Here is a 27,801-nt window from a genome sequence, read left to right on the forward strand (position 1 = left end):
ACTAATTTATGCAAATTAGGTTAGAAAAAAATCGGACTCGTAACATAAGACAACCATTTGTTTCAGCAAAAAAATATACCCTACTTCTGAATACGAGATCAAAGTGGAACTTATTTTGCCTAGATAGATGCCTTCAAAACTCAATGGAAACTAAAACTGAAACAATAAAACAACATGTCATTAATAATTGGATCATCGAAAGAGTCTACAAAGAAAAACAAATAAAATCAATAAACAAAAAGAAAATTATTGCGACCGAAATAAGTGTCTTCACTATGTTCCTCGACACCAAATCACTTCATAGATAACTTCAATTCGAAAAACTTTTACTGACATATAATCTAGATCAACCGATAATTTTTTTCTTTCATTTAAAATGTATAGGAATATTATTCACATAGAGGCCAAGCGGAGCTTCGCACCACTTGCAACACAAACAAAAAATTTTTAAAAAAAAACTAGGTGAGCCATAACTTTCGTATGCCTCGATTAAAGACAGCTAGGAGCCCACCTAAAGCTCGAGATAAGTGTTTGATAATTTTTGCATTTGTTATACTGATAGAGGACGAAATGTCAAACTTCACAAATTGGAATTTGTCCAAAACCTTAGTTGTTTTTCTACTAATATAGATAAGAGCGAAAATTTTTTAGATAATGGAATTTTCCCAAAAACATAAAATTTCTCTTGCAAAAAACGAATCGCTGCTTCAGCCAGTTCTTTCGACTAAAAACTTCAGCTCCGATTTGATAGGGTAGAAACGGTCTAACTTTCAAACTTTCAAAACTTTGATTTGTGCAAAGGCCATAACAATTTTCTGCTAAGATTGGAATAGCGAATTGTGGAGACAGGATTTCAACAAATTTTAGTTCGAACTAACCATATGATATCAGATGTAGCAGGATACTTATCGAGAAAAACCAAAAAAAACGGTCAACGAACAAATAGTTTTCGTAAAAAAGTGATAAAGCCACTGACGCAAAAAAGATTCATGCAATCTGTAATTTGTATTTGAAACTAAAACTCAGATATGGGAGAGTAGTTCACGAAAAATGTCAAAATTTGCAAAAGCGATCAAAAAATGAAAACTTTGACTTTTCCCAGTGCCATAACTTTGTGTAAAACTGGGCACAGTCGCATATGAAAAGAAGCTTTAAATTTTGCCGAAAAATCATGGCGTAGTCGCGTCTGCAAATAAGCTATCCACAACCTGTTTTTTGGATTGAACCCAAAATATCATATCTGGGGGGATAAATTTTGAGAAAACCAAAAAACAATAAAGATTATAGGGTCAAATACTCCCAAAAATCTTTCAAATGCTCTAGACAGAGAGTGAAAGTAAAAAGAAACTAGAGGAGCATGCAGGCGCACATGGGGAGTAGGCGCTTTCCATTGATACACTAATTTGAAAATCAGAAAAAAAATTCCAAAATTCCAAAGCATCTCAAAAAACCAATCCCACACAATTTCATCTTACCTGTGTTTCCCAAACAAGATTTCCAGTCACACACGACAATTGAATATTAAATTAACAACAGAGCAAACCTTAAAAGCGGAAATAAATCCAACAAACTTTGAGCAGACACCAATTGAGCAAAAAAAACTGATTTATTTAAAATAAAACATCAAAAAAAGTTTCTTGTCCCCCCTGGAACAACACGTGCAATTAACATTATGAAACTTGCTTACAGCACAAGAAAATATCCTGATTTAGCGACTAACAACAAAACTTGAGCAGATAAACGAAATTCCGTGATTTCAATGCTTATCTGAAAAAATTAATCAATTGCATACACACACACAAAAAAAAACGAGGTCCACCGGAATTCGAACCTCCGACAGGCTGCAAAGGAGACGGTTTTACTTCTTGGCCGAATGCGAAGCTAACCAACACGTTCCTTAGATTCAAGCACTAGGTAGAACGTGACTGTTATAAAGTTTGTTATACTGATGCGAAAAAAGTGCATCATTTCAAAAAATGGACTTTGTCCAAAAGTTCAGTTGCTTCTCTAAAACAAGTGAGAAGGGTGATAAAATTTGAGATTAAGGAATTTTTTCAATTACATAAAAATTCTTTTACAAAAATTAGCCGCTTCTGCAGAAAAAAATTCTTCTTTCGATATAACTTTTCATCTCAGATTTGATAGGGTAATTTACGAAAACTTAATCCTTGGGGTTTTCGTTCAATACTGCCTAAAATTTTTTGCACATTCCCATTTTAGACAAATGGTGCAAAAAGAATGGGCGCGGCTCCAATATTCGAAACAGGCCAAAAATTAATGTATTTAACACTTATTCCGTTTATTTACACCAAATGCAACTTTTCAAGCGTTTCAGAGCTTTGGCCCACATTAGAAGTCGCAAAAACTACCGAAGAAAACTTTTTTCGTGGCAATAGTGTCTAAAAACATTTTTAAGGTTTATTTTAGCATCAAGCTATCTAAAATTGAAGCTGCATTGCAACGACAGCGACCTTTGCATTTACCTATCAAATAGTGATATGTTGGTGATGAGGATACAAACCCTTGATGTCAATGAATAAAGATTCTTGAAGATATAAAAACTACGCGGGGAAAGATAAGTCAAGCTCAAAGCAAATGCGAACATCAAAAGTTCGAAGAAACGTATCCTGAGAGAGAACATTTTATTATTAAGAGTTTAGATTTTTACTAATATGGAGGATTCCCAAAATTGGGTTTCTCGATTGAGAATTGGCACGTTAATTTTCGAGTTCAGTAAAAAAACTCTTTTACATGTTTGAAGGCCATAACTTTTATCGAAAAGCAACTGGTCATTGCAAACTTTGAAGGTAACCTTCCAACAACTGGCTGTGTCGATTAAACCTACGATGTCAGATTTGGCAGGAGTTATCGAGAAAAGTCGAAACGGTCAACAAATCAGATAGTTGACATTTCCGAGTCATTGCTTTTTCTTTTTTAAAAAATGGACGTAGCCGCTTATGCAGTAGAGATTCATCCAACCTGTAATTTCGATCGAAACCAAATTCCCAGGTGTGGCAGGGTAGTTCTCGAGAAAAGTCAAAAAGCTGTCAAAAATCAAAAATTTCAACTTTTCCGAAGGCCTTAATTTTTGTTGAAAAGTTTCGGCACAGCCGCTTATGGAAGGGAACTTTTCAAATCCGTTCTATTCATTGGAACCACACTCAGATTTGGTGGGTTAGTTTTTGAGGATACGAGAAAAACAATTTGAAAAATTAGGTCAAATATCCAACCCCCCCCCCACACACACACACACACCACCGACTTTTTCGATGACTTTAGACAAAGGGGCCAAGTAAAAAGAGACCAGTCGAGAATCCAGACACACAAGAAAGTTTAGGTCTTTCTATGGATACCCTGAACTGATTCTAATTCAGCACAAAATGTAATTATTTATTCAGCACAAAAATGGCGGAAACATTCACGTCATGATCACAAATAGCTCTTTCTGCTCTCTTGTTATTGGTGTGTTTTTGATAGTTTCGACGCAATTTTGGCTACCTCAAAGAATGTTAGGTGCTCAAATATGGCTTCCAAAAAAGGAACTTCAAAAAGCTATCATTGTCAAGAAAAACTTAATTTTTGCTAATTTATCTCCAATTTATCCCTAGAGGAGTAGAAAAAGCAGTTGATTACAGCCAGGTGCATGTCAAATCATCGCACAGCTTTAATTCTGTTTAATTTTAATTTAAGTTGGGTAGGACCTTAGAAAACTATTGAAAAAAAGGGATAAGAAACGATATCTTATAATTCTAATTCTACGATCTAAAAAAATGTCGTTCGCTTCGTTCAATAATACCAAAAAATGCTTAGACAAATGGCGCAGAAGGAATAGGCGTGTCCAAATATTCGGAAATAGCCCAAAAAAAATTGATTTATTCAACAGTAATTGCGTTTATTTACAACAAATGCGACTTTTAAAATTTTCAGCGCCTTTGGCCCACATTAGAAAGCGTAAAAAAATAACTAAGAAGACCTTTTTCGGGACAATATTGTCTTAAAGCCATTTTTTAGGTTTATTTTTGCATCAAGCTATCTAAAATGTAAGATGCATTGCAACTAGAGCGACCTTAGCATTTACCTATCAAATAATATAATTAACTTGCAACCTTTGCGACGGGTCCAGATGTCCCGAGGGAGTCAATAAAAGACCTAATTAAAATCCCAACTATGGCTTCAAGTTTCCTTCTTCTAATAGTATCAGGTTAGCGATGATGATAAAAATCCTAGTTATCAATTCATGAAATTTTCATACAAACTACACGTGGAAAGAAAAGTCAAGCTCAAGGCAAATGAGGACAACACAACTTCGAAAAAATTTATCCTGTAGCTCGTCTCATCTGTGTAAGATCGAAATAAAGCACAATTGATTAACACAGAGGTAAAGCTGCGCTTCGCAAACACTTGCGAGAACACGACCAAAAAGCAGCTCTATCAAGTGACATACGAAAAAGTAGGAATAAGCCTCGAATTAACAAAAACTCGAGGCTCAGCAAAATCTGCGACCTAGCAAATTTGAGTCTCATGCACTGACCATTCAGCCAACGGATGCTAAAATCCCCAAAAATTGCAAATGGTAAAGCCACATTATGTATAAATTATGCGTTTCAAAAAATTGCGAAATATATTGGGTTAAAAAATTTCTGGAATCAACATTTTATTGTTGTTATGTTGTTTGAATCAAATAGTTTTCTTCGATTCTCTTGATGAATTAAACATGCATCAACTGTGTAAATTTATAACTATTCGAATGTCAAAGCACATCTTATCAATAAGCTGTAAAGATGCAACTAAACTTCAAAGGTGCAACAAAATATCAAAATACCTTATTGTCAATTCGATGCAGCAAATTCGACGCAGTAAATATTGTTGCTATAAGTCGCAACAATAATTGCGACTTAGTCGCCGCAACAGAAGTCGCAACAAAATATTTGTGACTTAGGTCGGAAAAAATAAAGTTCGTACTATAACACATTGCTTCGCAAGTGTAAAAACTGTTATTATCCCGACCACCGAAAGTTGGGAGGAACTCTGCTTTCGGGTTTGCTTTATTTTTTCACGCAAAACCAGGTACATAACAAAAGTAACAGAATGGTTCCAGAGATACATAAAATTGAAGCATCGATCGACTTTGAAAAATTCTGAAAAATTTCTCAGTTCAAATTTCAGCTTTTTAGTCTAGTTTTAATAAGCTTTGTCTAGCGCTTCCTTGTCAATACTAAGTATACTAAGTTCTGTTTCAAAATGATACAAATATGCAAAAAAAAAACTGATTTAAATACAAAATTATTTGTTTTTTCATTTTTCGAGGAAAAATGTGATCAAAAACATCTAGCTTACTAAAAATCCGATTCGTTCCTTATATCAAATCACGCGCAAAAAACTTGAAGATATTAATTTTTTCAGAAAGTTTTCCTATAAGTGTGGGCGGAATTTTCTGTGTTTTTTACACAGCAACCGTCTACTCCTACTCACATCGAATCTCTCCAATTTCAATTGATTATGCGCTAAAACTGGAAAAAATTCTTGATATAACAAAAAAACTTGTAGCTTGTTTTAAAATAATCAAACCGACAAAAAAGCTAACAAATTTGAAGAACACGAAATATGACTGACCTTTTAGAGATTTAAAAAAATATCAAGTATTAGAAAACTATTTTAAGATTTACATTAAAAAAATATATATTTCAAGTATTTTTTACGGTTGACAGCTTTAGCATAAAACCGACCCATTTTGAGAGAACTGGATCAATAAGTAACTTTTTTATTCCAGTAGGAAATCAATAAATCATAATCTACTTTCAAAAATAAAATAAAATAAAATAAAATAATCGATAATCGCGAGTGTTATCAGGCTTTTTTGCGGCATTTGTTTTCGTTATCGGAGAGGCCAGTTCCATCTTTTCAGTAAGAGTTGAATTGAATTTGAAAAAAGTCACAAGTCAATCCGCGAAAAAAAATGAACGTGAACAACTTTTAGAATTTTTTAAAGAAAAGCTGAAAACAACTTTTAGAACGTAAGGAAACAGAAAAAAAAGCCACAAATTTCGAACTTCAAATAAAAATATATAGGTTTAAAGCTCTCTGATTTTCGAGAAAAAAAATTTGATTAGCATTTTTTTTGATAAAATTAACCTGATTTCAGAAAACTCAATCAATAGATATTTTTTTTCCACTGGGAAATCTGAAAAATAAAATTCACTTTCGAAACTAGAAGTCGACCACGTTTGTCGTGATATTTACACTGGTGCTGTTCGAGTTTGCTTTTCTTTAAACAAAGAGAAGGAACTGAACTTAGCACGAAATCGAGTCAAACCGCGAAAAATCAAACTTGAGCGTGAACAAACTTCGAAGTACAAATTTTGAACAAAAAAATTATCACGACTTATAAAAGAGTCTCCACAACGTTCATTGACTCCTAATAAGCTTTCTCGATTTCATAACTGCTTTCCTCAGCTTTAAATTTAAGTTCAAATTAACTAACTTGAGATGTAACTTACTAATAAAACGAAGCTGTAGTTAAAGTCGATAATTCAACAAGTTATTCATCAAGCAACTCAAGAATTGAGTGTAATAAATTTTTGTAAGACGAAATCTCGTACTTACAATTCAATATAAGGCCTTCCTTCAACAATTCATTCTATTTCCGCCGCCACTTGCTTTCTAACTCCTCTAACAACCAGTTCTAGTGTAACGTTCTAGCGAGCAGTAGAAGAAGAGGATGATGCCCTTTTTGACAATTACATCAAAACAACCCACTTAATTCTTAATTTACTAAATATCTAGCTCCAACACTTTTTTGATAGTTTTTGATGAAAACAGTTTATGATACGCAAGTTAATACCAACAAAATTTTTTAATGTTTTTTATTGGATACATATCAGATTCAGAAAAAATATGACTAAAAAGACACCATGCTTTATTTCATACCAACAAAACTCTGAATCTAACCTTAAGCAAGGAGACCAGCTTTGTATCGTGTGCCACAGAAGGTTCCGTGAGGTACTTTGGCTCATCGTGCAGAATATGCGCCTCCTCTATGCTATCTTGTACAGTCACAATTGAGCTGTTGACTATCCTCGTCAATTCCTTAGCTTGTGACGTGTCTAAAGCAACTTCGCTCACTACTCGTTTTTCTCCGTGGGAAGAGAAGTTGGTCCATAGAGTGCTGTTGCAAGCTACGTTAATGGCCGACTGCATCTTGCGCCGTGCATTGAAGCTGCACATCTGCTTAACTGCACGATTGAGAGGCAAGCGAGGTATCTGGTCCTTCAAAGTAATACAGTTATGAAGGTAAAATAAAACACACTATAAGTTACTCCCATTGAAAAAAAATTGAGATTAACTTTTCAGCTCTAGAAGCTATTATGGGCTGTAAATAAGAAATCAGTGCACTGATGCCATTCGTCCATTCGTCGCGCACGAAACTAGACTCGTCACGAGTCAGCGCATATAAGAATTGAATGCAATTTTTTGGTTATTCTTCTGGGCTGGGCAATGTTGTTTCACCCTCAAGCAACGAAACGGATCATGGGCCTCGAACATCCAACCTTTAGATTGAAAGGCTAAGAGATAACCACTTCACCAAGGCTCCCCATATTCTGGCTTTTGCATAAAAAAGAATAACCGTATAGCTTGCTATCAAAACCGAACTGAATTGCAGCAATCAGTCGAAGCTTTGAAGATTGTTTTTGCAGCTCGACTTTTTGGCCAAAAATTTCAGATTGCTCCCAAAAAAACACTTTCTGTTGGCCTTAATTCACCTAGTAGATAAATCACCTAATAAATTTGTTTTCTCGCAATATCTTAAATTGTTCAAGAGTTTTTTTTGCGTATAATTCGTCGTATAATCATATTACGCGTAAGAAAAATTGTCCTAAGTCATACATTCACTTGACAAAAGCACCCATCACTACAAAAAGCCTCAACCCTGCTTCAGAAGCAAAAACTCTGCTTTACAAAAACTCCACCAAAGCTTTGTATTTTCTATTTAAGAAAACATAATGCAGTCAAGGGATTTGATTGCTGAGTTGGCTGTTGAAAATTTGTTGCTTGAAAACTGACTGAACTAACTCCTTTCTTACCATACAATCTTACCATAAAACAATCGATGAACACTAACTAATTCACGCGAACTATACTACTCGTGCCAAAAGAAGCTGCAGCAGAGCAAGAACACACTACTTGCTAATACCGAATCCATCTAACACTTCAAGTTGTTTTTGGTCGCAAGGAGTCTCGAAACCATTAGTATCCTTAACAGAAAACTAAATTTACAGCAGCACGGTACCTGTATCCAGGGATGTTGTAAAGCCTCGTCTATGGTGATGCGTTTGTACTGGTCAGTAGTTAGCATGTTCTGACATAGCTGCTTCGCCAAAAGAGACACTTCACACCATCTGTCGCTCACAAACTAAAACAAACATAACAACCAAATTTACTTCAGGCAATCTGATAGATTTTAACATCGCTCTAAAACCCCATAATTTCTGAAATTTTTGAACAATTAACTTTCAAAGTAGAACATAGTCAACAGACAGGTGGAAAAGAGTCAATGAAAGCAATTGAACAGAAAAAAAAAGTTTTTTTTTTATTTGAAAAAACCCGAATTTCAAATTTCCAAGAAAAAACGATAGATGGCCCTAAGGCTCGTTGAATTTCAAGAAAAACTTGTGACCAACACTTTTTTGATACAAATTACCCCAATTCTAAAAACCGGATCAATAAGTAAATTTTTTACTTCACTAGGAAATACCAAAATTAAATTTCAGTTTCGAAATTAGAATTTGATCACGTTTTTTTGTGATCTTTACACTTTTGCTGTTTTACCTTCCTTTTACTAAAATAGATAAACTGAACTAAAAAGAAATTAAAAGTCAAACCGCCGAAGATTAAGACTTTACCGGAAAAAAAACGAAACAAAAATTATCTCAAGCAATATATATATATATAAGAGTCTGAGCTACGTTCATCGACTCTTTAAAAACTAACGGTATAAAACTGACCGCCAAATAAGTTCTTTCCTCGCCGCGTGAAGAGAGCCATTCGGATCAATTCAGTTCTTCTTACTATAAAAACCGTGAAATAAGCCAAATTGTTGTGATTAACTTATTAAATAGTTTTACGAACGATTAATAATATAAAAACATAGCCAACAGACAGTTGGAGAAGTGTCAACGAACACAAGAAAACCAAAAAAGAGATGTTCTTGAAAACCAACAAGCCTCGAATTGAAAATACATATTAAATAAATATATATTTTTAATAGAAAAATGGATCATTAGATAAGTTATTTAATCCAATGTGAAACAAAAAATTAAATCCACTTTCTAAACTAAAAACAGTTTACATCAGGAGTTAGCGTCTCTTTTAGGCAAGTGATTGGTGTAAAGAAAGAAAGTGAGTCTAAAGAGAAAAAAAAGCAAAACACGAAAAATCAACATAGAGCGCGAACAATCAATAAAACTTATCAAAAAAACAAACAAATCATCACGAAATCTTGTTGAAAAAACTAGATGAACCAAAATTTTCGTATATATCGATACAACTAGGAGCCAGCACAAGCTGGAAGTACGCGTTTGTTATTTTTGAAAATTGTTACACTGATGCGGAACGAAATGCCTCATTTCAAAAATTGGACTTTGCCCCCAATACCTTAGTTGTTTCTCTACTCAAAAAAGAAAGTAAAAACTTTTCAGATATTGGAATTTTCCCAAGATGATAACGTTTTTCATACAAAAAAATCAGGAAGTCGCAACTTTTGTAAAGAAAAAAATCGCAACAGCTTCTTTCGATTCAACCCTTCATTTTTGATTTGATTGGGTAGTTTTTAAGAAAAGACAAGAGTTCATAACAAAACGCTCAAAAGGTCAACTTTCCGAAATCTAAATATTTTTCTGGAGATATTAATTTGTGGCCGCTAAGACAGAAAAAAATCCATCACCGGGTTTCTCGAATGAACACTTAACTAATTACTAATAGGCTACTATTTTATATTGCAAGTCTGTGCTTAACAAATGACAAACCAATCTTCTTTGATTTTGAGTGAACATCGCTTTCAAAGTGGAGGGCTAAATCTGTTTGCAGTAGATAAAACTCTGATAGCAATTGATCGATTCATCAATCAGTAACATAATGATTTTATGTGCAGTTGCGCAATTCTGTAAAGGTGCTAACTAATCGCAAAAAAATAAAACTAATCAGCTTCAACCCTTGATTGAACATTCAAAAATTCCAAACACGTCGATATATATTAACCCAATGTGAAAAGAGTCTTGAAAAACTGTTAGAATAAAGCTTAACGTGCTCAGCGCTTTTTTGGATTTTGAATTTTTCGAGAAATATTTTTAAAGCATAACACATCAGAGCTAAGTCAATACAGCAGGGATATACTCATATTGCGCTTAAAACCCTATCAAGCCTTTATTTTTTTCTTTTCTCAATTCGCGTTTAACTTTATTTAGTCATTTTAAGAATGTTTGCTTAATTAAAAATATGCTATTATTTTTTTTCTGCATATCTGTGCTGAAATAATTATCGTCCAAATAAACAATCTCCCCCCTAAATCAATTTAGGGAGTAGATCATTCACTCACTTAAAAGTAATATTTTTAGTCGATCAGATCTGACCATAATACATGCAGGCCCTAATGATTGGATTTGCGGGTCCAGACGACGCCGCCTTCGTCTGCTTATACTCACCCTACTCCTAAGATCCGGCATTAACCCTAACCCCGGTCCCTACAAATGTTCACCCTGTAGCCTAAACATTAGTAGAAACCAAGCCAGTGTCTGGTGCCACATGTGGCTGGATACATTTTACATGCAGGGGCCTCAAATTTTTAAAAGAACATCAGAAATTTCTACAGCCCCTTTTGCACTTCTACTTTCTTTTTTGAAGTTCAAAAATTCAATATTTTTCTACAATTATTGGATCTAATGTTTCCATCAAATTTAGCAAACAAGGCTAATTCTCATTGGGGAAAGCATGCCTGTTATCTAGTTATCTATCCTCTCCATAATCGTATATGCATTTAAATTTGATTTAGTTCATAAGGTTTTCAAATAGCAACAAATTTCAAACGCACGCGATATGGAAGACCACCACACTAACTTTTTAGGCCAGAAAATTAATCCCAAAAACAAAGGAAATTGCCAAAATGTTACCTAAATCAATCAAAATCTGAAATTAAAAATTTTGAAAACCCCTTAAGTACACCATAGCTGAAAAGTCGCGCTCAAGCTTGCTGTTGACCAGATTATAATCAGTGATAAAATTTCTCAGCCATAAAAATTCCAGTACCCGATAAGGCATGCTATGCTCCCTCTAAGGTCGAAAAACATCTTATTGTAGCCAAACGAAAACTAAACACGACTTCTGGCCTATATTTGTTTCAGAAATTTGAGTAGGAAGAGTTCATATAAAGTAACTGCAAAGAACAAATCAATCGCAATTGTAAACAAGGATAGCCGGTTATTGTGCAAGTAACAGAAAATGTTAAGAGCATAAAATGTTAAGTCTTAAAAAATACAAAAAAAAAGTTTTTTTTCTAGAACTCAGACATACTATGCGGTCATAATAAAATAGGCAAGCTGGAAACAGCAACTAATTCCTAAAAACTAATTTAACTCGAGCTTTACTAAGTTTTCACGGATCAATTGAGCAATCTCCCCCCGTAATGACCAATTGAGCTATCTCCCCCCCCCCAGCAAAAACGAAAAAACTCTACAAAAAGACGTCAGCAAACGCAAGTATATGGATGATGTGTTTATGGCACGCAATCAATTGACCGACTGAAGTTTATCTTATATGAGTATCGAGAAAAACTTTGAAAAAAAAATCGAAATTTATGAAAAAAAAACTTTTTTTTTGCAAAATTTTGTTTAGGCGACCATAGCCTCATCGAAGAAAGCGATTTACCAGGCTTGGTGCTCTAGCCATGTATCTGAATAGCAAAAACGGTTCTCCGCAGCACCTTAATATTGTTCGCAAAAACTTTTTGTCATGTTAAGAAAGGAAAAAAAGTCGCTTTTTATGGCTGTTTTATTGATTCTTTTTTCAATCTGAATGAATTGAGTTTTGATATTGTAAATTTTGGCTTGCCACAGTCGTTGGAAAATATGTTTTATGATTTCATGTCATTCAAACTATTTTCAAGTGGTTATAAACATGTCTCAAGTACCTATTGAGCTATCTCCCCCCCCCCCCCCCCCCCCCCCCACGCGAGAATGGGGGGGAGATTGCTCAATTGATCCGTTTTCACGACTTAGATTATGTACAAATAAGCTATTTTAAGCCCGCTCGCTGACCTTATTCACTCAAAATTGGACTAAGAAATTCAAACGGGTTTTTCTCGATACAGAAAAAATTTTCTCGACTGAGCAAAAAAAAAGCTAAAACACACCCAAATACAAAGTTCCTCCCCATTTTCAATGGTCGGAACAACAACCGAAAACCATATTTACGTTGAGGTTACCGGTGCATTATACTATGCTAGTAAATAATGCAAATCCTTTTCTTTAGTGTCGCCGCCAGCTTAATATTCTGTCAAATGACATTATGGGTTCATAAACTTTGATGATCGCAATAAATTATTCAATTCCAACAAATTCTTAAGAAAAACCTTCAAAGAAAGTCTAGAAAGATACTTTTCAATTAAAATGTCTTTGATTTTAGCATCAACATTTTGCTACCGCCATTTCAAAGTGAACAAATTACAAGGTAACTTCATAGACCTAATTGACAGGTAATGTCTTCTTCCATGTATCATTAGCCTACCAGACAACGACACTTGTGATCATTTACATGAATCATTGGTGGCAACTTTATCCAGAGAAAGCTATCAGTTCAGATCAATGCCTAGATAAGAATCAGATCTGATTAACAATCATCCGTTGGTAAAGACTATTAAACCACTCTCATGCCATGCAATTGAATAGTTATGAAGCTAAGGAACGAGTCTTAGATCTAATCGGCAATCCTCAAACACCATTTACGGAGTGAGGTTTTGAAACACCTAGACTTTCATACATAAACCTTACATCTGGGGGCGCCAGTACTTGTTTGTAGACATTGACCGTCTTCCCGTTGAAGGGTAAACACCCTGTTAGCAAGACATACAGCAACACGCCACACCCCCAAATGTCAACTGGGCGTCCATAAAGTTCACATCTCACTACCTCAGGCGACATATAGTGTACAGTGCCAATCTGTTTCTGCTGCGAGTCTTGAATGAACCCTTTTTCTGGTAAAATGACCGCTGCGCTGAATCCTCCAATTTTGATTTGATCCGATTTGCCCAGCAAAACACAGCTGATCTAGTGATAGGTTATTAACTTCAGCTCATTATTCACATCAGTTTTGTCAAAAGAGTAAGTTAAAAACTTCACGAATTAGTTAATTGCACGAAAACAAAAGTTAAGTTAAAACACAATCTAGAAAACAATATCAGGTGTTGATAGATATAGTTTTACCTGTTTTGTCGCGAAACTCAGGCTACAAATAAATTGAGCAAACTATTTTTTGGTTTTCGACAATTTAGGATATGTTAGAAATAATAAATGAGCTAGACATGTGTTCTAAAAATGTCGAAATGTCTTACTTTTATGTCACGATGTATCACTGATCTCGAATGCATAAAAGACACAGCCTCCAGCACTTGTCTCATATAGTGCCTAAATTAGACAACAAAACCATTTAACCGTTCGAAAATTCTGGAATATTTTGATAAATACAGGTCAACCTTACCGCGCAATATGTTCTCCGTAGACAAAAGAGGACACCCTATGCTCGATTTCGAAGCAGATATCGCGATGGTAGAGCCGTTCGTATATCATGTAGTATTTATTAAACTCCGAGCGACTATCCAGGGTCGTGACCAATTTGGGGTGTGGCTGGGGAGGGGCGTTGGGGTCATCTGTCTTTTGATTTAGCAGCAGCTTCTCCGCTATTTTGGTCTCATTTGCTAGCTGGTCTTTCGAGTATACAGATAAAAATCGAGGCACGTCTACTATTTTGACAGCGTATTTCTGATTAGTCAGTCGGTAAACACATTCGTACACAGCACTGAAGGTACCACTGCAAAAAAAATCTTTTCTAGATTGAAACATTTTTGACCCCACAGAAAAAAAAAACTTGTTTTTTGAAACAATCTCAACATCTGATTTTCAAAAAAAGACAATTTTGGCACTGTTCGATAAAATTTAAACCAATTTGAGAAAACTGGATCAATAAGTTTAATTGCTATTTTGCTGGGAAATCTGAAAATTAAATTCCACTTTCGAAACTAGAAGTCGATCTCGTTCATGACCTTTGCATTTTTGCAGTTCGATAGTGGCGTTTGCCTTCCTTTTAACAAAAAAAATGAACTGAACATAAAGAACAATCAAAAGTCAAACCGCGAAAAGTAAAATTAAGCCTGAGAAGGTTTGAACACTTTTCCTGAAAAAAAACTTTAAAAAAAAGAGACCTATATAAGAGTCTGAACTACATTCATCGACTCTTAAAAACTATCAAAGCTGCTAGAGAAAGGCAACGGATTGTTAAATACATACCTTGATGCTTCAGTTTCTAATACTGCAGGACCTACGGAAAAATTCTCTACTCTATTTCATCTAATAGGAAGAAAGACCCTGAAGACCCAAAAACAACTTTAATTTAGAAAAACAAATGAAACCTCCTTGGCTGAATCACAAATAGACCTGCTATCAGAATTTTCTGGAATAGAGGGGTAGCTCCTAATGGGATTTTTTCCTATTCAATAATGCCTGTTGGACGCAAGCTAAAATACCCAAAAGAATAAATAATGACAAGTGGTTCATGGGATTGACTCTTCTTAAAAAAATCAACCGTAGATTCATGTGAGGCCGAAACATGCAATTCAAGGGGCAAAAGTACCTTCCAAGTAACTCCATCAACCAACTCATTTGCATTCCTATTTTTCGGTTAACCTTTGAATCCAATTGAAAATTCTCTAATTGAACTTTCAATATATCGAGAGCGAGTGAACCTTAGAATTTCTCTCGATACTTTCAACGCTGGAGTGCAAACAATTTTCTTAATTATATCACCAATTTGTACTTACTTGTAGAGTAGCTTTGATATTTTGTAGTCAGCTTCGAAGCGGGACTCTGGTTCATCCTCGCAATACCCATTCATCATTAAAAGTATCCGACAAAATAATAATCAAGTTTTCAATCTTCAAATAACGAAACTAATCAAGATAATCCGATAAAGTAACTGAACAAAAATCATCAATGGAAACAAAATTGTTGTTTAAGGCTATCAGATGAGGTTTGAAAACCATAAGATCTTCAAATTTCGTTGTTAACGTTTAGATCACCCGTTGCGGGGTCAGACCCCGACGCGGGGCAAGTTCTTTTTGGCTCACTTGATGTTTCGTCCTTGATTGGAAAACGGTCAGATTTGAGAAATTGGACAGAAATTTGATTTTATTATCTTCTAAGGGGAAGCTATTCCGGGAATCTGAAATAGACAAGTATCACATGAATGATTTTACTACAGGTGTTTTTATTATATTTAGTAATCTTATCAATACATTATCTTGTACCACAGCTTAAAAATATGCAAATTTCCCAAGAAACATTAAATTATGTATGACTAAAAGCAAAATTATAGTAGACAAAACAAATTTTCATTCCACTGCTGAACCCATCTGGGACAAATGCCGGATTATATCAACCCAGTCTCTACCCCTTGTCTGACTGTTTCCAAAACTGGATAGTTTATTTTTCTGTCTTTTCGTCAATTGCTCCGACTTGACCTCCTCTTTTTTCAAGCCTGAAGGTATTAATGAGTCCACGTTATCTTTCAGCCAATCAACTATCAGATATGTCATCGAAACTCCCACGTTTTCCTCTGCAAAAGTTTTCAGTTCTGATAGCAAGTTAGCTTTCACATGAGGTGGAATTTGGTTATTGTGCGACAACTCTAAACTAAAATTGGGGATAATTTCTGGATATTGTGATGACCAGTGAATCCTTAAAGCTACTGTTTTATCGGGTGACGTTGCGCTGTATACTGTGTACTGGAATGAATTGGTGTCAATAGCTTTGAAATTTTCATCTCCGTCAAAAATTGAATCCAAAACTTCTCGTTCTTCATTCTGTAAGTCTTCGGCAGACATTTTAATAACGAACGTATTTAAAAAGAAGACCTTTTCAGCATAGATTATTTGTTATCAGATTTTCAGGAGAGATTTTAATGGCAAGGTTCCCAACAATTCATCGCAATCTGAATAATTTTGTTTAGGTCACTTAGCAATAATTGAAGCGCATTTACAAAAACAAAGCAGAACGGGCATTCAAAGCACAATAAATCTAATCGCATTGGGACTTTCATGCCTGAACACTTAGAAATACATTTCAAAAACGAAACAAAAAAATAAATTAGCTGAAAGCGGCGTATTGTTAGAAATGTTCCGCGAGGCTTCAGAATGTAATACCGCAAGAACTAAGAAGAAAGTAGCCTTCGCTATTTGATCTAATTGAAACAAAGACCATAAAGACAGACTAGATTTTGTTGCAATTAAATTTCATGAACTGATTGAAAGACTGACCTAGTATCAGGAGCGGATCCAGAGTTTTCTCGAAAAGGATGAGGCGGATTTTCAAAGATTTTTTGTCGACCTACTTCGAATATAAGTCAAGCTATTGGCCTCCCGGTAACCATCTCCAGAGATAATTTAGCTTTATTTTATCTAAGTTCTATGACAAATGTTATTTCAAAAGTCAAATTTTATTTAAAATTTATTCTATGACAAACTTTATTGCCCGTTTCCCGTTTTGCAACGCCCAGTAACCTATCCGAAAACACGAAATCAGTAATTTATAGATTTTAAACAATTAATTATTAAATTACATTATTTCAACAACACTCATGGTTTAAATTTTTGCAAAACATGGCGGGTACACGAAAGGTTCAAGGATCGTTTCCCAGAGAAAGCCGGTAAACTAGTTAACTTACAAGAAATTTCGCGCTAAAATATTAGCCCATAAATAGTCAGCTTTTATTTCAAGTTTATTTTTAGGTACAAAAATTTTCGCTTTATTCAAACTTGGTTATCTGAGATAAATTTTGATATATGAATTGAGTTTGAGCTGGTTTGCATTAAAAATGATTCTAACAAATAGCGGAAAAAAAACGACACAGCCAATCGAAAAGTGGAAAAGAGCAATGACCACAAAACACATAAGAACACACTGCTTTTGTTGAAAAAAATTTCGAATTTCAAAGAAAAAATTGATGCCCTTAAAGCTGTTTGAATTTCTAGAACAATTTATGATTGTAACTTTTTGTTAACAAAAACCCAACTAGAAAAAAAACTGGATTAATAGGTAAAGTTTTTATTCCGCTGGAAATCTAAAAACTAAATCCCACTTTCGAAACTAGAAATCATTCATGTTTTTTCGCGCAATTTCCACGTTTGTACAATTTCAGCTAACTTCGAACACTTTTCTAAAAAAAAATCAAACTTATCAATCAATTGATATCGATATTTCTCACATTTTTCCAACAAAAACAAGACCAATACGATTTTTTTTAACTCGGATCATTTTCTGAGTAAAAATTAGAAAAATGAGCCAGGACAGAAATTTTTGACAATTAAAAATCAAGCTCAGAGTCAGAACCAAAAGAAAACAACGAAAAAAAAGAATATAAGTTTCAATTACAAAAAAACATTGATTTAAACAAGACAAACTACATAAATTGTTTTGAGTAACCGCTATCCCTCTGAGAAAACAAAAAAATAAGCAAAAAAGTACACCAAATCCAAGGTAGTAACAACCTTGTTTTATGATGAAAAACATAGCCAATCGAAGATTGGAAAAAAGTAATGAACGCAATTAAACATTAAAAAAACACTTTGTTGAAAAAATCTCAAAAATCGAATATCAAAGAAATAGATGCCCTTTCAGCTCTTTGAACTTCAAGAACAATTTATGATTGGCTTTTTTTGATAACATGAACCGCATTAGAGAAAACTGGATTATTAGGTAAAGTTTTTATTACGCTGGAAATCTAAAAACTAAATCCCACTAACGAAACGAGAAATAATTCACTTTTTCCGCGCAAGATCCCCATTTGTATTTGGAGAATGATTTTTACTCACTTTCAGCAGATGAATTTCAATTGAACTCAAAGAGTGCATATATACATAAATGCATCAATATTTTAAGACTTTTTCCTGAAGAAAAGAAACGAAAACAATCAGCAAGACCAATATATCATTCACGTTTTTTCGCGCGATTTCGACGTTTGTATTTGGAGAGTGCTATTTATGTAACTTTCAGCAGATGAATTTCAATTGAACTCAAAAAATGCATGTCTCAGTGAAAGCATCAATATTTAAACACTTTTTCACGAAGAGAAAAAAACGAAAAACAACAGCAAGACCAATATAAGAGTCTTCACTACGTTCATTACTATTAATTACTTTGTCTTCCTAAAAAAAACTGACAATTTGAGCTAACTTCTAACACTTTTCCGAAAAATCAAAATTATCAATCAATTCATATCGATGTTTTTCACACTTTTTCAACAAAAAAAAACCAAAATGATTTTTTTTTTAGCTCGGATCAATTTTTCGAGTTAAAATTTTTAAAAAAGAGTCAGAACAAGTTTTTTAAACAATTAAAACTCATGCTCAGTAAAAGAGTCAAAACAGGACGGAAACAACGCAAAAAGGAATGTAAAATTCAATTAGGATAAAAAAACATCGATTTAAACAAGACAAACTGCATAAATTGTTTTGCATAACAGCTACCCCTCTGAGAAAACAAAAAAGAAATTGGCAGAAAAAGTACGCCAAACCCAATCTAGGAACAACCCCATTTTATGATGAAAAACATAGTCAATCGAAGACTGGAAAAGAGTAATGAATGCAAGCAAATAAACATTAAAAAAACACTGACTTCGTTGAAAAAATCTCAAACTTCAAAGAAAAGAAATAGATGCCCTTCAAGCTCTTTGAACTTCTAGAACAATTTATGATTGGTTTTTTTTGATAACACGAACCGCATTAGAGAAAACTGGATTATTAGGTAAAGTTTTCATTACGCTGGAAATCTAAAAACTAAATCCCACTTTCGAAACCAGAAATCATTCACGTTTTTTCGCGCAATTTCGACGTTTGTATTTGGAGAGTGCTATTTATGTAACTTTCAGCAGATTAATTCCAATTGAACTCAAAAAATGCATGTCTCAGTGAAAGCATCAATATTTAAACACTTTTTCATGAACAAAAAAAAACGAAAAACAACAGCAAGACCAATATAAGAGTCTTCACTACGTTCATTACTCTTAATTACTTTGTCTTCCTAAAAAAAAACTGACAATTTGAGCTAACTTCTAACACTTTTCCGAAAAATCAAAAATATCAATCAATTCATATCGATGTTTTTCACACTTTTCCAACAAAAAAAAACCAAAAAGATTTTTTTTTTAGCTCGGATCAATTTTTCGAGTAGAAATTTTTAAAAAGAGTCAGAACAAACTTTTTAAACATCAGAAAAAACTTTTTAAACAATTAAAACTCATGCTCAGTAAAAGAGTCAAAGCAGGACGGAAACAACGCAAAAAGGAATGTAAAATTCAATTACGATAAAAAAACATCGATTTAAACAAGACAAACTACATAAATTGTTTTGCATAACCGCTACCCCTCTGAGAAAACAAAATAGAAATTGGCAGAAAAAGTACGCCAAACCCAAGCTAGAAACAACCCCGTTTTACATGAAAAACATAGTCAATCGAAGACTGGAAAAAAGTAATGAACGCAAGCAAACAAACATTGAAAAAACACTGACTTCGTTGATAAAATCTCAAATTTCAAAGAAAAAAAATAGCTGCCCTTTCAGCTCTTTGAACTTCTGGAACAATTTATGATTGAAACTTTTTGATAAGATGAACCCAACTAGAGAAAACTGGGTTAATAGGTAGACTTTGTATTCCGCTGGAAACCTAAAAGCTAAATCCCACTTTCGAAACGAGAAATAATTCACTTTTTCCGCGCAAGATCCCCATTTGTATTTGGAGAATGATTTTTACTCACTTTCAGCAGATGAATTTCAATTGAACTCAAAGAGTGCATATATACATAAATGCATCAATATTTTAAGACTTTTTCCTGAAGTGACCCATTCTAATGACCCAAATTACCAAATGACCCGTTCTCGGCAAATTGAAGCATCTGTCGCGGAAAACCATTTCAGTTGAGCAATATGGGCAAACGAGCTTTGAAAAGTCACGCAGAGGGCATTGAAAAAAAAAGTGAACGCAAGTGATCATAAAAAACACTGACTTTGTTAAAAAATTTCAAATTTCGAATTCCAGAGAAAAAAAAACAGATTCCCTTTGGGATTTTTGAATTTCTAGAACAATTTACCATTGGCACTTTTTGATAACATGAACCCAACTAGAGAAAACTGGATCAATAGGTAAAGTTTTTATTCCGCTGGATAAACTAAAAATTGAAATTCACTTTCGAAACGGGAAATCTTTGACGTTTTTTCGCACAATTTCCACGTTCGTTTTTGGAGAGTACTATTTACGTCACTTTCAGCAGATGAACTTCAAGTCATACCTAGGTGCATCAATATTTTAAGACTTTTTCCTGAAAAAATCAGCAAGACCTATATAAGAGTCTTCACTACGTTCTTAACTCTGAAAGAACATTTTTTGTAAATACGAAAATTCCATCTCAGAAAAATAGAAGAGAAACACAGCGACAAGCATTGAACAAACCTTTAGTAATTTACGAGCGTTCAATACCAAACGACAAGTGCTTAGACATCAATGTACCAACTCAAAACTGCCACAGAAATCTCAAAAAAAAATGGACCAGAAACACAATCACTAGCATTCAACAAGCTTTTAGTATTTTCCGAGCGTCCAATGAGCCACCAACACGTAGTTACACGCCTATTGATCCCAAAACAAAAAATGTCAAAGGAAATTGTTGTCATCAAAAAAATTGAAGCGATTAACTTTACACTTTTATACTACCGTTTAACTTTTATAAAACAAAACTTTTTTCTCCTCAAAATTATGCAAAAAAGTCCACTAAACGGGCAAAGCAGGATAAGAAATTATTTAAGCCGAAAAAAATTGCTTAAGGAAAAAAAATGAAAAATATACCATCCAGGGATAGTAAATTTGAGAAACTACATGAGTTTATCAACGACACTTGAGTCTACAATGAAAACTGTTTATAGCGCAAAAAATCTTGGCGTGGCAACTAAGCCGAAAAACAGTCCGACTATAATAAGGTCCGGCCGGGACTTGAAACCCAGACCATAGGATGCGAAGGCAAACGCATTAACTGCAGGCCAAGAAAGCCTAGGAATCGCTAATAACTCAACACTTATTTAAATTACAATAGTTTAAGAAAAATTATCTACGGGGAAAAGTCTAGTTCCTGATTGCAAGTCACTTGTTTTGAAGAGTTATAAATCCATAAACTAAATTACTAAATTCTTGAGTAAATTTTTAAGTTGTGGCCGATTACTTCTTCTAATTCCTTTTGTTGTTGATGGAAACTTGAATGTGTTCATAGCTAGGTTCCTTAGCTATCCACCGAATAGCTTGATCCTTCGCTGTGATTCTTAGCTATCCAATAACTCATGCTCCTTGTATATTTCGTTTGAAATTTTATTAACTGATACTAAGAAATACTCTGTAACTTAGAAGCTAAGCCCAGTTTGCGTTAGTATCACTTCCTGTAGGGCGTAATTTGCCTTCTATTTGGTACATTGATATGAAAAGTGACCTTGAAAAATGATAAGTGCAACCACCAAAATAGAAAAACGAGGGGAAAAATTTTGAGATACTTTCCTGCAAAAAAAAACAACCAAAATGTGTAAAAAAAATTGAAAATTCGTTTTGCTTATAAACAGTTAAAATAATTAAAGGCTAACGCAATTCCATAAAAATCATTTACAAAACCGAACATACAGTTCTGTATAAAACTGTCTTTAACGAAGAAAAATTTGGCTTATTGTCGAACGAATCTGAGAAATTACCGCATTTAAAGCTTCGTCAATTTATGCTCATTTAAGCTCATTTATGATGCTAGATGAAGCCCAACAAATATTTTATGCATTGAACAGTACTTCTTTCCAGTGCGCTCAAAAGTCTAATTCGAAAATTTGGTATGAATTTTCTTGGCATGAAAACTTGGGATGGATAATTTGTGTTTCTTGAGAGCTAAGTTTTTAGTTAACAAATTAACAAACTCTCACCTTTTCAAATTTGATAAATTTCACTTGTTTCCATAAATTGTCAAAGCGAATGAGCAAGAACATATTTATTAGGCAATGCACTAAAAATAAAGTCAATGCGACAGATTTATACAGAACTGCTGTAACTCACCATCTAATCATGTATCATATTTACTTGGTACAGCAAATTATCCACACAATGTAGTTTCAAACATCAAAAACGTCGGGTAATATCTACACAAAGCCCCGAATTATTTCGAACACAAAACCAATCGAGTTAAGCTCAGATTGATTGAGAACGCAAAGCCATATATCTCCTCTGTGGGACAGAGGAGCAAACAGAAAATCAGAACTTCACTGCTCAGATGTCAAGCTTCTAATCATTCGCTGAGGGTACATTCCCTATAAGGAAAGAGGGCAAGGCAACACATATAGATATCAAAGATGACCAAAAATGTCTCTTTAAGTTATGCCTACATTGCGATTTAATGCATTATAAACGCGAATACACGCAAAGCAGCTTAACTCCATTATTTCTAGCTACTTTCTTCCCCTCTTCTGTCGACAGTTGAACCAATGGCACGACCGGGTCACTTTCAACTTCGCTTTCGCCCACTTCAGTAAACAGAGGATGCTCGTCTAAGCATTTCTTCATCCACTCATAAAGATCAGGAACATCTGTGATAGTGTAAATCTTAGCTCCACTTCTCATCAAATAGGCGTATTCAGATAGCAAAGTAGGCGATATAATGCGCCATTTCTTCTTCTCTTTCTTAAAGTGTGGATCCGGGAAGAGAAAAAACATTTTGGAGAGAGACCCTTTCTCAAAGAAGTTTGTCAAATGTTTCATTGCATTAGCTCGAAGCACTGATACATTACGGTAGCCTTTAGGGTTTTCTTCTCTCAAAGAAACAATGCGTTCCCTCACGTAATCGGATACCTAAACACATAATGAAGCTTCGCGCCACTTGCGATACAACACGCACATAGCACGACAAACAGAATGAGAGATGAAAGCCCTAGAAAAAACGAGTTACCAAAAAATATGCCAAGCTAGACAATTGATTGTTAAATAAGCATCAAAACAGAAAATAAGCATCAAAACAGAACTAACAAAGCGGTAACAAAACCGACAACTCATGTACAGACACGTTGCGCCAAAAACAAAGCTTGTTTGAGAGTCTCTGAAAACTGATATACTGAAATCGGAGTTGGTAAATTTACAAACAAGATAAAAAGAAAATTTTGAAAAAAATGGGAGTTTAAAATGCGGACATGCTCAAAATTGTCTGTTCATTGACGAAAGCACAGCTGGAGATGACTATCAATTTCAAACATTCTGTGAAAAAAATTTCAACTGGGAAAAACCTATACTCAAATGCTATACCCTTGATTATCGCACGAGTGAAAAGTATTTAAAAAAACACCCAAAAACAGTCGAGAAACAAAAATCACCATTATTAAGCTTTCTTTTAGCGAGCAGCTACAATGCCGGCAATATCTAAATGTTTTTTAATTGACTAAGTTTTTTCGATTGCCCTTCAAAATATGCAAATAAAAGCAGAAAAATTTCTTGCTTTGAAAATTACTCCAACAAAACGCACACTCTCTACATTACCTGTCACCCGCATTAACTCTAAGCTACGTTAAAATGATCCTGGAAGTTCTCTAGGTTCAATAATGAAGCAACATTATTTTCTTACAGAGAAAAGTTGAATACGGTGGATTAATCTAGAAGCCGATAACAAACAAGAATGATTTTTTTTTCAGCATCTCTTCTAAAGATAGTTTTTTCGGAGGAATTACACAAAGGCGAAGCGAAGCAACACTTGCGATGCAAAATCGTATTGCGCTAGAAGATAATGAATGGAAAAAAAACAGAAGTCAAACAAAACTTCTCAAAAATCAAGTTGAAAAATGAAGCTGAAAAAATTGCTTGGAAAAATAGTTTGAAAACAGTCGAAAAACCTCACGTTTGTATCAGATGAAGAGCAAAAATAGACTTTTAAAACAACATAAAACCCACCAACCGACCAACCACGAAAACCACCAACCCAATAATGGAAATCAAAACTGTTTAAAAAATATCCTAAATTTTGAAAAAATTTTCCGACCCATCAAACAGAAAAACATAATCGCATAAGCTATATTTTGCCCTCGAAATAAAATGAACTGAAGATGTTAAAAATAAGTTTAAAAAACCACTTAAGTTAGTCTTTAGGGTTTCTTCTCTTAAATAAAACCATGCGTTTCCCTCGCGTAATCGGATACCTAAACACATAATGAAGCTTCGCACCACTCGTGATACAACACGCACATAGAACAAATTAACAGACTAAATTAGAGATGAAAGCCTAAAAATAAAAAAGGTTTACCAAAAAATGTTTTCATTGGTCTTGAAAAAACCATGCAGGAAAATATGCCGAGCTAGACAATTGATTGTTAAATAAGCATCAAAACAGAACTAACAAAACGATAAGAACACCGAAAATTCATGTGCAGACACGTTGTGCCAAAAACAGCTTTTTTAAGAGTCTCTGAAAACTGATATACTGAAATCGGAGTTGGTACATTTAGAAACCAGATAAAAAAAGTAAAATTTGAATAAAATGGGAATTTAAAATGCGGTCAAGCTCAAAATTTTCTGTTCATTGACAAAAGCACAGCTGGAGAAGACTATTAATTTCAAACATTCTGTGAACAAAACTTTAAGGGGAAAAACTAGTTTTCAAAGGCAATACCCTTGATTATCGCACGAGTGAAAAGTATTTAAAAATACACCCAACAACAGTCGAGAAACAAAAAACACCATGAATAAGCTTTCTTTTAGCGAGCAGCTTTTTTTAGCGAGCAGCTACTAAAACCACCAACCAACTAGCCACGAAAACTACCAAACAGAATAATGGAAATCAAAACTGTTGTCACGTTTGTATCGAATGAAGTTCAAAATAGCCTATTAAAACAAAATAAAAAAACCACCAACCGCCCAACCACGAAAACCACCAACCCGAATAATGGATATCGAAACTGTTGTCAAAACAATTATCCAAAGTTTTAAAAGTTTTACCGACACATCAAACATAAAAACATTATCGCATAAAGCTATATTTTGCCCTTGAAACAGAATGAACTGAAGATGTTAAAAATATGTTTAAGGAAACCACTGAGGTTAGTTTTCAGGGTTTCTTTTTAAAAAAAACAATGCGTTTCCCTCAGGTAATCGGATACCTTAACTTATAATAAAGCTTCGCACCACTTGCGATACAACGCACATCGCACAAACTAACACACAGAATTAGAGATGAAAGCCTAGAAAAAAAATATTTGCCAAAAAGTTTTCATTGGTCTTGAAAAAGCCATGCAAGAAAATATGCCAGACAATTGATTGTTAAACAAGCATCAAAATAGAACTAACAAAAAGATAACAACACCGAAAATTAAGGTGCAGACACCTTGTGCCAAAAACAAAACTTTTTTAAGTCTCTGAAAGCTGATATACTGAAATCAGAGTTGGTAAATTTACAAACAAGATAAAAAAAGTACAATTTGAATAAAATTGGAATTTAAAATGCGGACATGCTCAAAAATTTCTGTTCAATGACGAAAGCACAGCTGGAGAAGAATATCAATTTCAAACATTCTGTGAACAACATTTTAACGGGAAAAAACTAATACTCAAAGGCAATACCCTTGATTATCGCACGGGTGAAAAGTATTAAAAAGTACTCCCAAAAACAGTCGCGAAACAAAAATCACCATGAATAAGCTTTCTTTCAGCGAGCAGCTACTATGCCGACAATTTTTTTTGATTGACTAAGTTTTTCGATTGCCCTTCAAACTATGCAAAATAATGGCAAAAAAATGAAAAAAACTTCTTGCTTTGAAAATTACTTCAACAAAGCGCATACTCTCTACATAACCTATCACCCGTATTAACTCTAAGCTACGGTAAAATGATCCAGGAAATTGTCTAGGTTCAATAATAAAGCAACTTTATTTTCTTACAGAGAAAAGTTGAATACGGTGGATTAATCTAGCAGCCGATAACAAACAAGAATGATTTTTTTCAGCATCTCTTCTAAGGATTTCTTTCGAAGAAAATTTAGAGAGGCGAAGCGAAGCAACAACTGCGATGTCAAAACGTATTGCTCTAGAAGATAATGAATGGAAAAAAGACGGAAGTCAAATAAAACTTCTGAAAAATCAAGTAGTTGAAAAAAGAACACTTGAAAAAAACTTGACAATAGTCGAAAAACCCCAGCAGAATCAAGATCAAAAATGAAGCTGGAAAAATTGCTTTAAAAAACAGCTTGAAAACAGTCGAAAAACTTCACGTTTGAATCGTACGAAGTTCAAAATAGCCTTTTAAAACATAAAAAACCACCAACCAACTAACCACGAAAACTACCTACCAGAATAATGGAAAACAAAACTGCTGTGAAAAAACTTTTATATAAATTTTAAAAGTTTTTCCGACCCATCAAACAGAAATACACAAGCGCATAAAGCTATATTTTCCCTCGATATAAAATGAACTGAAGATGTTAAAATTATATTTAAAAAAAAAAACAAAAAGAAACTTGTGTTAGCCATTAGGGTTTCTTCTCTTGAAGAAACAATGCAATTCCCTCACGTAATTTAAGAAATTTCAGTTATAGTAAAAACTGTTCAATTTGGAAGAAAAAACATTCTTTTAAAAAAGCATACGAAAAGAACCTACCAGACAAAAAATCTGTTTAAAAAAACGGAAAATGAGCCAACAGAAACTAGGACAAAAACCACCAACCCGAAAAATAAGTGATAAATTTTTTGAAAAGATAATTACAGCCTGAAACAGTCTTTAACTATTTTACTTGTATCACAGTAGTTCTTATTATTACTCATGTGATAGTAGTTTTATTTGAATTTCAAGAAGCTGAGCATGTCAGTGATGAATGAGTCCTGTGGACAAAGTTGTTTAAGGGAGAAAAAGTCAAGTGCTCGATTGTATTACCCTTCCTTATCGCAAGAGTAATAAACAAATCGCTTCGAATTCTCCTGAGTTTAAATTTTCAGCACCACATTGCTTTTATAACTGAAAAAAAAACATTACGTTTCTACAAAAGTTTAAGCAATCGTTACTCAATATACAAAAAAGATGATTTCTGAAACACCATAAAACAGCAGACATATATCAATTCCTGGAGAACTATCAAAAGTATTAAAAACTAGGTAAACAAAAAGAAGAACTTTTTTCATTTCAAAATCCTCTAAGCAACACATTCTGGCTTTAGAACATCCTTTTCAACAAATGATGCCATTGCATTTTGCAAGGAGGCGTTTACAAAATCAGTGTTTATTGCTCTCTCAAAATTAGATCTCTTTTAGGCATGTGATTCTATTGACCATAATCATTTAATGCAAAAATTAAAACAATGAAATTTCCTGAATCCGCAAAAGGCTTCATAAAATCTTTCATTAGTGGCCGTAGTAAAAAAAAACAATCGTAAACACAGAGGCGAAGCTGAGCTTCGCATCACTTGCGACACAATTAGATCTATCCATAAGAATGATGATAGCTATTTAA

General features: G+C 34.0%; 2 protein-coding genes across 5 annotated transcripts in view; both read right to left on the reverse strand.

The window, feature by feature from the left end:
• The window catches only part of LOC134844471 (peripheral plasma membrane protein CASK-like), a 55,318-nt gene extending 32,587 nt beyond the window's left edge, over positions 1–22,731 (reverse strand). The window contains exons 1-7 of one of the 4 annotated variants that reach the window (XM_063861171.1): positions 22,387–22,731; positions 15,080–15,480; positions 13,744–14,073; positions 13,598–13,670; positions 13,038–13,313; positions 8,288–8,410; positions 6,949–7,266 (exon numbers count right to left, since the gene is read on the reverse strand). In XM_063861171.1, coding sequence (XP_063717241.1) covers positions 6,949–7,266; positions 8,288–8,410; positions 13,038–13,313; positions 13,598–13,670; positions 13,744–14,073; positions 15,080–15,156 — 1,197 coding nt within the window. In that variant the 5' untranslated portion in view covers positions 15,157–15,480; positions 22,387–22,731. Of the gene's footprint in view, positions 1–6,948; positions 7,267–8,287; positions 8,411–13,037; positions 13,314–13,469; positions 13,492–13,597; positions 13,671–13,743; positions 14,074–15,079; positions 15,481–16,573; positions 17,110–22,256 lie in introns of those variants that run through there. The other 3 variants (XM_063861169.1, XM_063861172.1, XM_063861173.1) reach the window with 3 other exon arrangements.
• On the reverse strand, positions 15,575–16,456 carry LOC134844472 (RWD domain-containing protein 4-like). The gene has a single exon (XM_063861174.1). The coding sequence runs from the start codon at positions 16,139–16,141 to the stop codon at positions 15,650–15,652; it is 492 nt and encodes a 163-aa protein (XP_063717244.1). The 5' UTR covers positions 16,142–16,456; the 3' UTR covers positions 15,575–15,649.
• Positions 22,732–27,801: the final 5,070 nt, after the last annotated feature.

Source organism: Symsagittifera roscoffensis, chromosome 4, assembly GCF_963678635.1.
Source record: "Symsagittifera roscoffensis chromosome 4, txSymRosc1.1, whole genome shotgun sequence".
Classification (NCBI taxonomy): domain Eukaryota; kingdom Metazoa; phylum Xenacoelomorpha; order Acoela; family Convolutidae; genus Symsagittifera; species Symsagittifera roscoffensis.